Here is a 12,797-nt window from a genome sequence, read left to right as displayed (position 1 = left end):
GTTATTTTGCAAAAACTGAATGAACTGGGAATACCTTTGGAAGATTTGAGATGACAAGAGTATGATAATGGGTCAAACATGAAAGGGAAGAACTTGGGAGTTCAAAACAGAATTTTGAAAATGAGTCCTAGAGCATTTTTTGTCCCATGTTCTAGCCATTCACTTAACTTAGTCGTGAACGATGCTGCTAAAGCCTCACACTGTGCAGTTTCTTTCTTTTCCTTAGTGACAAAAATTTACAACTTTTTCTCAGCATCTATTCATCGTTGGGCTATACTAAAAATCATATTTCTAGCCTAACATTGTAATCTTTGTCCGAAACTAGATGGGAAAGTAGAATTGATGCAATTACTCCCATGAGATACCAAATTGAAGAAATCTACGATGCTCTTATAGAAATCACTGTCAATAAAATCAACGATAAAATGATTGCTCATGAGGCAAGCTGTTTGGCAAATCAAATCTGTGATTTGACTTTTCTTTGCTCGGTGGTAATATGGCATGACATTTTACTTCACATCAACGTAGTTAGCAAATCACTGGTATGGGATATGTATTGATATGGGAGTACATCAAGCTTTCAGTATCAAGTCTCTCGGAAGTGATTTAAAATTCCAGGGCTATTTGATAGACGCAAGTTAGAAATTGAGAACCCGAAAATCGGAGGCACAGTAATAGCAAAAAAGAGAAAAGTGAAAAGACAATTTGGCTATGAGGCTGAAGATGAAAGTATGGACCTAGATCTAGAGACACGATATAAAGTTGACTTTTATTTAAAAATTATAGACACAACCGTTAATGCATTATGTGATAGATTTCAGCAAATTAAGAGCCATGGTGAAATTTTTGAGTTTTTCGGTCTACCAAGGGGGCGGCGGTCGCCGACCTTGACCAGGGCGGCAAAATCCCTAGGGACGGGCCTGGAAAAACTATATTTTAGTTCCCATACTTAAGCCAGGAAAACCAAAAAATCAAGCATCGTCATATAGGGCCATTTCTTTATCATCATGTGTTTTAAAAACATATGAAAGAATGATAAAATCACGACTTGAATTTCTTTTAGAATCTAATAACCTTATTCATAGTTCTCAATTTGGGTTTCGAAAAAAAAAATCGGCATATGAAAACCTGACCAATATTGTTACAGATATTCAACTATCACTTTCCAATGACCAGTCAACATCAGCTTTATTTTTAGACATAAAAGGGGCATATGACAACGTAAAATTAGATATATTATATTTAAAAATGTGTCAAATGGGAATTCCTCAAAGTCTAGCTAAACACGTATATATTCTATACAATAACAGAAATCTATTTTTCAGAGAAAATAACGCATTCTCTGAATGCAGACAAACATCTATGGGGCTGCCACAAGATGGTATATTAAGTCCTATATTATATTTAATTTACTCAAGTGATTTAATTGTTGACATCCCACAAAATGTATCTATTTTGCAATATGCCGATGATATTGTTATTTACACTCGTCACAAATCCATTGAAATAGGCCATAAGCAACTTAATTATGCAGTAAAAAATTTAGACAATTGGACTTTCAATAATGGCTTATCAATTTCCGAAGAAAAATCAGTATTAGTTACTTTTACAAGAAAAAGATTTCGTTGTCCTTCTCAAATAAAGTTATCAAAATATGTATTTCCTTACAAATCTTCTACTAAATTTTTAGGAGTAATTTTAGATTGTAAATTAAATTGGAAAGAACACATAAATTATGTAATCAAAAGAACAGAAAATAGTGTAAATTTATTAAAAACTTTCAGTCATTCCTCCTGGGGAGGGGATCCAAAAATAATGTTACTGTTTTATAAAACACTTGTCAGATCTATTTTAGATTATGGTTCTTTATTTTACCATTCAGCAGCGGAATCTAATCTTAAAAAATAGATCAAATAAAAAACAAATGTCTTCGACTCAGTATTGGATACTTGGGAAGTACGCCTATAGACGTCATGGAAGCTGAAACATGTGAACCACCACTGAACCTGCGTAGAAGATTTTTGTCTGACAAATTCGTATTAAAGTTAAGTTCTCAGAAATCTAAGGTGTTGGCTAAAATATCCAGTTTAGCCAGTATGGTTTTGACATCTAAATATTGGAAGAAGAAAAAAACACCGTTATTAGTTGAAAGTTTTATTACCAATGTACACAGATATGAACAACTTTATCAATCCAATGGTATCCCTTTATGGAATTATCCCTATGAAATGTTTCTATATCCAGTAAAGACTCATATTAATGTTAGATACTTGTGTCAAAACAGTGATATTATACAAAAAGAACATTATCGGGAATGTACAGTTAAGTGGAAGGAGTATGGAAAAATTTATACTGATGGATCGAAATCGGAACATGGAGTTGGATGTGCCGTTTATTACCCTTCTAAAAATATTAAGTTAATATACAAACTACCAGAAATGTTGTCAATTTTCAGTGCAGAGCTTATTGCCATAAAACTAGCAATTAGTATTATGTGTTTAGAACAAGAAGATGATAAATTTGTTATATTCACAGACTCTAAAAGTTCTGTAGAAAAACTTAAAAACCTTTGTTTAAATCCTAATTTAAATTATATACTTCTTGATATTTTGGAATTGTATCACAATGTATTAAGAATGGGAAAACAAATTTATATTTCATGGATCAAAGCCCATTCAGGTATATAAGAAAATGAAGAAGTGGATTCTTTAGCAAAAAATGGTGCGAAAAATGGAAGAATACTCGGATCAAAAATACCAGAGTCTGACTTTATTCCAATTTTTCGAAAGGAACTAAAGGAAAATTGGTAGCTAAAATATGAATAAGGAGAGAAGGGGCAGTTTTTTAAGAATATACAACCAAAAATAAGGGACAAACCATGGTTTGAGAATATATGTAATCGTTCAATTATTCGGATTATAAGTCGAATGCGCTGTAATCATGCCTTATTTCCCGTGTATAAATGTAAAATAGGTTTGTTAGATAATAATAAATGTCTTTGTGATGAAATTGCCGATTTACAACATATTATTTTAGAATGTCCTTAAAAAAAAAAATAGAAATTGACAAGCTTTATCAAAATTTAATATCTTACAATATGAAATTTCCAATAAATGTTTCAAATCTATTGACATTAGAGGATAATAGTATTTATAATATTATATATCAGTATGTAAAATCTACTAACATTACATTGTAAGCAGTATTGCGACAGACAAAAAAAATTTTTTTCATTGTAAGCCTAAACCGAAAAAATAATTAAAAAAATAAATAAAAAAGACAAACAACAAAATAAAATATGTACTAAAAAATAAAAAAAAATAATAATAATATAAAAAAAACAAAACAATAAAAAAATACATAAATCCTAATAAAAAGATCAGAAATAAAAAAATAAAAAAAACCAAAAAAAAACAGAAAAAAATACATAAAAAAATAATAATAAAAATATGCAAACAAAATCATTAGGCATTTAATAACATACCAATATTGTATTGTATACAAATTATTGTTACTCAATGTACCACGTATATAAATGTAAGTATAAGTAAGCAATGGTTGATAAAACTATAAGAAAACATGACTGGCCTTTTGGCTACGCCAGTGCCATTCACTTAGTTAAAAAAAAATATTTATGTATACATGCACATAATTTATATACGTACAAAATTTATTACAGCGAAGTAATGACGGAGGCAAATTCAATACTTTTTTCCCATCCAAGAAGTGCACAACGTCCCTAAAGAAATTTTTAATTCAAAAATATATTTCGTCGAAGCGATGACGGTCGGTAATTTAATTATTTTTCCCCATCCATAAAGCGCACAAGGTCCCTCAAGAAGTTTTCAGTCCATGAAAACCGTCTCGATGACGGTCGCTAATTTAATACTTTCTCCAATCCAAAAAGTCCACAAACGTCCTTAAAGAAATTTTCACTTCAAAAATTTATTTCGTCGAAGCGATGACGGTTGCGGTGACGGTCCCTAATTCAATACTTTTCCCCCATCCAAAAAGTGCACAACGTCCCTAAAGAAATTTTTAATTCAAAAATTTATTTAGTCGAAGCTATGACGGTCGGTAATTTAATAATTTCTCCCCATCCATAAAGTGCAAAACGTCCCTCAAGAAGTTTTCAATTCAAATATTTATTTCGTCGAAGCGATAATGGTCTCGATGACGGTCGCTAATTTAACACTTACTCATATCCACAAAGTGCACAACATCCCTATAGAAGTTTTCACTTCAAAAATTTATTTCGTCGAAGCGATGACGGTCGCAGTGACGGTCCCTAATTCAATACTTTTCCCCCATCCAAAAAGTGCAAAAGGCCCCTAAAGAAATTTTCACTTCAAAAATTTATATCGTCGAAGCGACGACGGTCGCTAATTTAATATTTTTTCCCATCCAAAAAGTGCACAGCCGTCTTTCAAGAAGTTTTCACTTCAAATATTTATTTCGTCGAAGCGATGACGGTCGTGATGACGGTCGCTAATTTAATACTTTTTCCCATCCAAAAAGTGCACAACATCCCTACAGAAGTTTTCAATTCAAAAATTTATTTAGTCGAAGCGGTGACGGTACCTAATTCAATACTTTCCCCCATCCAAAAATTGAACAAAGTTCCTAAAGAAATTTTCATTTCAAAAATTTATTTCGTCGAAGACGGTCTCTAATTTATTACTTTTTTCCATCCAAAAGTGCACAACGTCCCTAAGGAAGTTTTCACTTCAAATGTTTATTTCGTCGAAGCGATGACGGTCCCTAATTTATTACTTTTTCTAATCCAAAAATTACACAACGTCCCCAAAAGAAGTTTTCACTTTAAAAATTTATTTCGCCGAAGCGATGACGGTCACTAATTCAATACTTTTTCCCCATCTAAAAAGTGCACAACGTCCCTAACGAAGTTTTCACTTCAAAAATTTATTTCTTCGAAGCGATGACGGTCGCGAAGACGGTCGCCAATTTAATACTTTTTCCCATTAAAAAAGTGTACAACCTCCCTAAAGAAGATTTTACTTCAATACATATACGTCCAAAATTTATGTCTCCGAAGAGATGACGGTCGCGAAATAATTCCTTTTTCCCCATCCAAAAGTAGGTTTTACATTTATTTTAAATTTAAATACTTCTATACAATTTATGTATACATAGGTACACATAATATAGATACGCACAAAATTTATTTCGCCGAAGAGATGACGGTCGCGGTGACGGTCGCGGTGACGGTCGCGAAATAAATCCTTTTTCCCCATCCTAAAATAGGTTTTACATTTTATTTTAAATTTAAATACTTCTATACAATTTATATATATGTACATACAAATAATATATAGCATATATAAGTGATGACGGTCGCAATGAGAGTCACGATGACGGTTGCGAATTCAATGCTTTTTCTCCTATAAAAAATCGCACAACGTCCCTAAAGAAATTTTTAATTCAAAAATTTATTTAGTCGAAGCTATGACGGTCGGTAATTTAATAATTTCTCCCCATCCATAAAGTGCAAAACGTCCCTCAAGAAGTTTTCAATTCAAATATTTATTTCGTCGAAGCGATAATGGTCTCGATGACGGTCGCTAATTTAACACTTACTCATATCCACAAAGTGCACAACATCCCTATAGAAGTTTTCACTTCAAAAATTTATTTCGTCGAAGCGATGACGGTCGCAGTGACGGTCCCTAATTCAATACTTTTCCCCCATCCAAAAAGTGCAAAAGGCCCCTAAAGAAATTTTCACTTCAAAAATTTATATCGTCGAAGCGACGACGGTCGCTAATTTAATATTTTTTCCCATCCAAAAAGTGCACAGCCGTCTTTCAAGAAGTTTTCACTTCAAATATTTATTTCGTCGAAGCGATGACGGTCGTGATGACGGTCGCTAATTTAATACTTTTTCCCATCCAAAAAGTGCACAACATCCCTACAGAAGTTTTCAATTCAAAAATTTATTTAGTCGAAGCGGTGACGGTACCTAATTCAATACTTTCCCCCATCCAAAAATTGAACAAAGTTCCTAAAGAAATTTTCATTTCAAAAATTTATTTCGTCGAAGACGGTCTCTAATTTATTACTTTTTTCCATCCAAAAGTGCACAACGTCCCTAAGGAAGTTTTCACTTCAAATGTTTATTTCGTCGAAGCGATGACGGTCCCTAATTTATTACTTTTTCTAATCCAAAAATTACACAACGTCCCCAAAAGAAGTTTTCACTTTAAAAATTTATTTCGCCGAAGCGATGACGGTCACTAATTCAATACTTTTTCCCCATCTAAAAAGTGCACAACGTCCCTAACGAAGTTTTCACTTCAAAAATTTATTTCTTCGAAGCGATGACGGTCGCGAAGACGGTCGCCAATTTAATACTTTTTCCCATTAAAAAAGTGTACAACCTCCCTAAAGAAGATTTTACTTCAATACATATACGTCCAAAATTTATGTCTCCGAAGAGATGACGGTCGCGAAATAATTCCTTTTTCCCCATCCAAAAGTAGGTTTTACATTTATTTTAAATTTAAATACTTCTATACAATTTATGTATACATAGGTACACATAATATAGATACGCACAAAATTTATTTCGCCGAAGAGATGACGGTCGCGGTGACGGTCGCGGTGACGGTCGCGAAATAAATCCTTTTTCCCCATCCTAAAATAGGTTTTACATTTTATTTTAAATTTAAATACTTCTATACAATTTATATATATGTACATACAAATAATATATAGCATATATAAGTGATGACGGTCGCAATGAGAGTCACGATGACGGTTGCGAATTCAATGCTTTTTCTCCTATAAAAAATCGCACAACGTCCCTAAAGAAGTTTTCACTTCAAAAATCATCGATAATGTCATCACGCCCATGTGGATGACGTCACTAGTATGATATATAATATGCCAAAAAATCGTAATTCATAAATTATACTTAGGAATTGTTCTTGACAAAAGAGTGTGTGTAGTTTGTACGCACGTAAAAAGTCTTTTAAATGAGTAAAATGAGCTAGCTAGCACACGACCCCTATTCTCATATTAAAAAAATCATTGATTACGTCATGAGGCCCAGATGGATGACGTTATTAGTAAGTATGATATATAAGCAAAAAAATCGAAATTAAAAAATAAAATTTGACCGGTGTGAGATTTTTTTCCAAAATCGCTCGTTCACGAAATAATGAATTTATTCTAGTTGCCTTTGCCAAACTGTATATTTTATTATCTCCATTTTACATAAAAGAATGCTGCATCATAAACACACACCGTTTAGGCAATATCAAAAGAACTACCGCTTTACTGTAAACAGTAACGTATTTTGAAGTTAAAGTTATGCACAAAGTAATAAAAGTCTCTTACCTGAAAACTCAAAAAACTCCTCTCTAGTTATCATGAAGGCTGCGAGGTTGGCAGTGTAGATAGCAAGGAAGACAACGGCGAACATCGCCCAAACATTGGTCATAAATCTGGCTGTAAAGCCCCGTGGGGAGTCGACATGCACGGCGGCCTGGAACAAAACGGCCCAGACCAACCAGTAAGTTCTGAAGAGGGAAAATCGGTGAGATGTCGACGGACTCTGCAACAAGTTACGTGTTATAGTTACCCGATAAATTTCGGTCTGAATTCTAACTACAGTATAGTTTATGAGGTAATTTATTGTCTAAAACAGTGCTTTAAGCGGATAGCAACTGTACAGATACCTAACAGTAAAAATAAAACAAAATGTCGCTTATAGGGCAGTCAATGAGGGTATTTGGCTCCGAATTCCATCCTACTACATCGATTTACTTGATAATTTCACAGTAAGTAGGGAATAGCTCAAGAAACAAAGTCTACCCTATGTCGATGTGCGCTTTTATGTTGGGGGTCGTTCCCACCCCTTCTCGGGGGTGAAAAATGTTTTGGTTAAAATAGCCACGGAAGAGGCTAGAGAACCTAATTTTGAACAAAAACTGTTCTTTAATTATTTTTTGAAAACTCTACTTTTTGAGTTGTTCTACTTTTTGAGTTGTTCGTGGTTGAAAATTGGCCATTTTCATTGAAAAATGACACCTTTTCGGACAGGTTTTTGCGAATACCTTAAAAAATATGTATCTAACAAAAAAACTATATAAAATATTTCTGTAGGTTATAAAAAACAAAGAGATTCATTCCTTCATAAATCTTCTAGTTAAAATACAAAGAGGGATATGGTAGGTAAGAAGAGTTTGCTTTTTTGCTGCATGCTCAAATCGGTGTACTCAACTTGAAATAACAGAGAAACTGTCGATTTTAGGTGTATAATGATACTAATAAGTTTTGTAGTGCTTGAAAAGACCTTTAACCCTTAAGTACTAACACCCCCTTCTATCAAACGGCATCGCTTGTCGAAAGTGGGATATTTCCCTTCCTAGAACATTTTGAAGGTCACCCGTTTATGACTTTTCAAGTTGGGTTGTTCTTTAGTAGTACTGAATTCGGCAATTTGCGGCAGGCTGTTATTCGAAAGATATTTAGGCTCAAAATGTGATTTCCCTCTAATAGACGGGTTGTTAGTGTTTGTGCCCAGTTCGTCATTACACATAATGTGCCCCAGTTCGTCAAAAAACATCAAATAAGGGAATAAAGACCCTGAGGAAACTCTTTTGAAATGGTTTGATGAGGTAGAAGACGACATAAGGGAAGTGGAATCAGTTTGTGATGAAAATGTTGCCACTGTCTACCATTGCTACACTGTACTAACTATAGTACCTGTCAGTTTTTTTTTGTTTTAACATTTTTTAAAAACCTTTTTATTTTCATTTTTCTTACTCTTTGTTTAACTTGATTATAAATTTTTATTAAGATTTTTTAATTTGTTTAATTTTTATCACACTTTTTTTCAGGAGTAAAAAGGTATACAAACAATCCTTCCATTTTTGTTATAAGTAATGTTTTTTTATTTTAATAAATACAGAAAAAATAGAATAATTACTGTGTTTTTTAGATTATTTCATTTATAGGAGATTCTGACCAATAGAAAGCTACAGAAATCAAAACTAAATCGATAATTTTTGATAATTTCCCGTCGCCAAGTATATTACGTCAGATGCCCTTCGTTGCTACGAAAAAATACATTCAGTGACATTAATGACAATTAATGTTTTAAAAATTATAAAAGCGATGACTTTAAACCGTCAAATTAATATTTATAACAACTGTGTGTTTACTTGTACTAATTTGTACTTACATAAATAAATTACAATAAAATTTTAGTGTTGAACAGTTTTATTCATGAAATAATCGCAACAAATTGCACTCGATCTCTAAAATTAATATAGAATCTTTGCCCTCGTGACACTTTGACATAATTTCACTCGCCTTCGGCTCGTGAAATTAAAACTGTCAAAGTGTCATTCGGGAAAAATTCAATAATTTTAGAGCTCTTGTGCAATTACTACTGATAATCAATACTTTCAGTAAGTCATCGAGATATTTTTTTGCATTAAAATATTTAACAAAAACAGAAATTACCACTAAAATGTTGAACCCGTCTGTCAGACGGTTAGTTAGTGTTTTCGTCATTGATTTAAAATGTCAGTATTTAAGGGTTAAAATGAGCAATACTAAATGTCGATTACATTTAAACTAAGCGAGATATTCTGCAAAAAATTGATGACTAATGTATTTTAAGAAGAAATGAGAAGTCTATTTAACCCCTCATCCATCAGAATTTAAATACATCGTTTTCGTTCTGCAATCCTTTTTATTATAGTGTAATATCAATGTCCAAAAAGTTAAACTGGATTAAAATGAATGGTTTTTGAAAAAAATAAGATCAAAAAGATAAGAGATACGAAAAAAGATACCACACAAAAATAAAGGGCTTTTTGAGATAAAAATTTCCTTTATATTTTTCATTACAATTAGGGAACAATTAGAAGGTAGTTGTTGTGAACACACGTGATTTGTTTTGATCGTATAAAATTGTCGTTTTGATTGGGTAATAGTAATCCTAGTTTGGTGAAATTTTTACAGAGTGTCTGTTACCCCAAGATCTACAAGTGTGAGTACTTATTTTGTTCTTATGCATCGCTAAAGTTAAAATATTTGCGATTATTAAGTTTCCATATTGCAATAGGTACTTGTCTATCAGCTATCGGAAAAAACTGGTATAATCAATTTATCATTAACGAGCTTCCAAACAGTTTACTATATTTATTTTCGTTCACGTCAACAAGTTTAAAGGAAGATACAATGTCTTTATGTCCGAATTGTAAACAATCTACTGCCAATTCGCAAACGATAAAATGTTCAGGTTGTACAAAATTACTGCATACTTCATGCATTGGTTTGCAAAATGATGACGCTAGTCGTATCACCCGTATGAGAAGTAAAAATATAAAAGTAATATGCAATATATGTGACACCGCTGATGACAAATTCGAAGCATTAAAAGAATTTCTTACAAATCTTATTGAAAATAAAATGCAGGAATTGGAAAAGAAATTTGCTTCAGTTAATTCATCGGTAACATCAGAGGCTCATGAAGAATTCAGGAGGCAGTTGATCGCATAAATCGTTCACATAATATAATTCTACATAATGTCCCAGAAACCAACTCTTCTCTTGAAGACAAAAAAAAGGTAGATGAAATACTAACGTCAATACAAGGTAATGATGGGAATCAATGCAACTCAATAAATTTACACAGAATTGGCAAACCTTCTAACAAAGCACGTCTAATTAAAGTGACTTTTTCATCATCATTACATGCCAAGTTTATTTTACGTAACAAGAAAAAATTAGCAACAACCGCACACTCAACAATTTCTATTTCTGATGACAATACACCTACGCAAAGAGCTAAGTTAAACGAACTTCGTACTGAGCTGAATCAAAGAACGGATAACGGAGAAAAGGATCTGACTATTAACTTTATAAGAGGCAAACCCACCATTGTAAAGAAACAGTTAAACTGAATATCTCCAACAGCTCTAGGACATCTGATCTAGGTCACCGAGAACTCACCTGCTACTACCAAAATGTTCGCGGTTTAAATAGCAAAATTCATCTGTTTAATCGTAATATAAGTGACTGTGAATATGATCTAATCGCTTTAAGTGAAACTTGGCTACACAGTGATGTATTAAACTCTGAATTATTTCCTAGTAATTATATTGTTTTCCGAAAAAATCCCAAATTTCAGGAGGTAAATAAGAAGCGGGTGGTGGTGTATTGCTTGCGTTACAAGATTTTATTATTTCGGAAGTTATAGACACCTCTGCATTTCATTTACAATTTCCGTTAATTGATTTGCTTATTGTTAAATCTCAAATTAAATTTAAGAAATTTTATGTACTCGTGATTTATTTACCAGACAAACTGAGTTTACAAGAATTTGAATACTTTTTTGAGTGCTTGGAACAACTTGATTATTTACATAACGATGTCTTAGTGTTAGGTGATTTTAACGTCCCTAAATTTATAGAAAATGACACTTCCGATGATAAAACTTCTATAATTTTAAGTTTCTTGCACTCTTTTGGTATTGGTCAATTTAATGGGGTTGTAAATCACTTAGGTAGATCGCTAGATCTAATAATGTCACATTTTGCCTGCGAAGTAATGCGTGACATGTCCCCGTTAGTCTATGAAGATTCCCACCACCCAGCTCTTATAATTAATATTACGAATATTTTTGTAAAGGAGTCTAGGTTCAGGTTTGGTTCTGACCAGGTAACTTACAACTTTAAAAAGGCAAATTTTTGTGATTTATATAGGGAATTGTATGAGACGGATTGGGCTTTTCTAGATGAATCTTCTCAAGTTGATAAAGTTGTAGACAGTTTTTATAATAGAATTTTTCTTTTATTTAATAAGTATGTTCCTGTCTACAAAAACTTCAGCCACACATATCCACCTTAGTTTGATGCCGATATTATTCGCTGCATCAAACTAAAAGTTAAGCACAGGAACAAATTTAGATTACATAAAAACCACTCTGATCTGCTTGAATTTCAGCGCTTAAGACATCTTTCAAAACTAAAAATGAAATTGGCATACAACGAATACATCGAAAATATACAATTATCTCTTTCTGTAAACCCTAGAAAGTTTTGGTCATACGTAAATGCTAAAAATAACACTTCACGGATTCCTGGTGAAATGAAATATCAAGGCATTGCTACTTCTGAACCACAAAATATCGTTGATATCTTTGCTGAATACTTTAATGATGTTTATCAAGCAGGTAATATACTAACCAGTAATAATGTCTTAGCGGTCAACACTGAATGTCTAAATTTTTATCCTGTTCAAGAAACTGAAATAATCCTAGCCAGCAAAAAATTAAAAAATAAGATGACTTCTGCACCTGATAAAATACCCTCTTTTTTTATTAAAGATTGCATGGGTGCTTTAACTAAGCCATTATTAAAAATTTTCAATTTGTGTTTATTATACAAACAGTATCCAAGTATCTGGAAGGAATCAAAGGTATGTCCTGTTTATAAAAATGGGGAAAAATGTTGTGTAGAAAATTATAGGCCCATATCTATTATATGCAATTTATCCAAAATTTTTGAAATCATACTTTATAATCGTATATACTCTTTCACTCGTAATCAAATTTCACAATATCAGCATGGATTCATTGCTAATCGATCCACAGTTACAAACTTATTGGGAATAACACAGTACATATCTGAAGCGTTGGATAGGAGATCCCAAGTTGACGTTATATATACTGATTTTTCAAAGGCCTTTGACAAAATTCATCATGGAGTTCTTCTTTCCAAATTGTCCCTTTTTGGTTTTTCTAAAGATGCTGTCGCTTT

General features: G+C 32.6%; 1 protein-coding gene across 1 annotated transcript in view; it reads right to left on the bottom strand.

Moving 5' to 3' along the window:
- LOC114339632 (glutamate receptor ionotropic, NMDA 2D-like) overlaps positions 1-12,797 on the bottom strand; it is a 362,257-nt gene that overhangs the window by 180,834 nt on the left and 168,626 nt on the right. The window contains exon 3 of the mRNA XM_050652847.1: positions 7,360-7,576. Within this exon, the coding sequence (XP_050508804.1) occupies positions 7,360-7,576 (217 nt within the window). The remainder of the gene's footprint in view (positions 1-7,359; positions 7,577-12,797) is intronic.

This window comes from Diabrotica virgifera, chromosome 6 (genome assembly GCF_917563875.1).
Source record: "Diabrotica virgifera virgifera chromosome 6, PGI_DIABVI_V3a".
Classification (NCBI taxonomy): domain Eukaryota; kingdom Metazoa; phylum Arthropoda; class Insecta; order Coleoptera; family Chrysomelidae; genus Diabrotica; species Diabrotica virgifera.
Note: the sequence above shows the minus strand (reverse complement) of the source record. Positions and strands in the feature narration are given on the sequence as shown.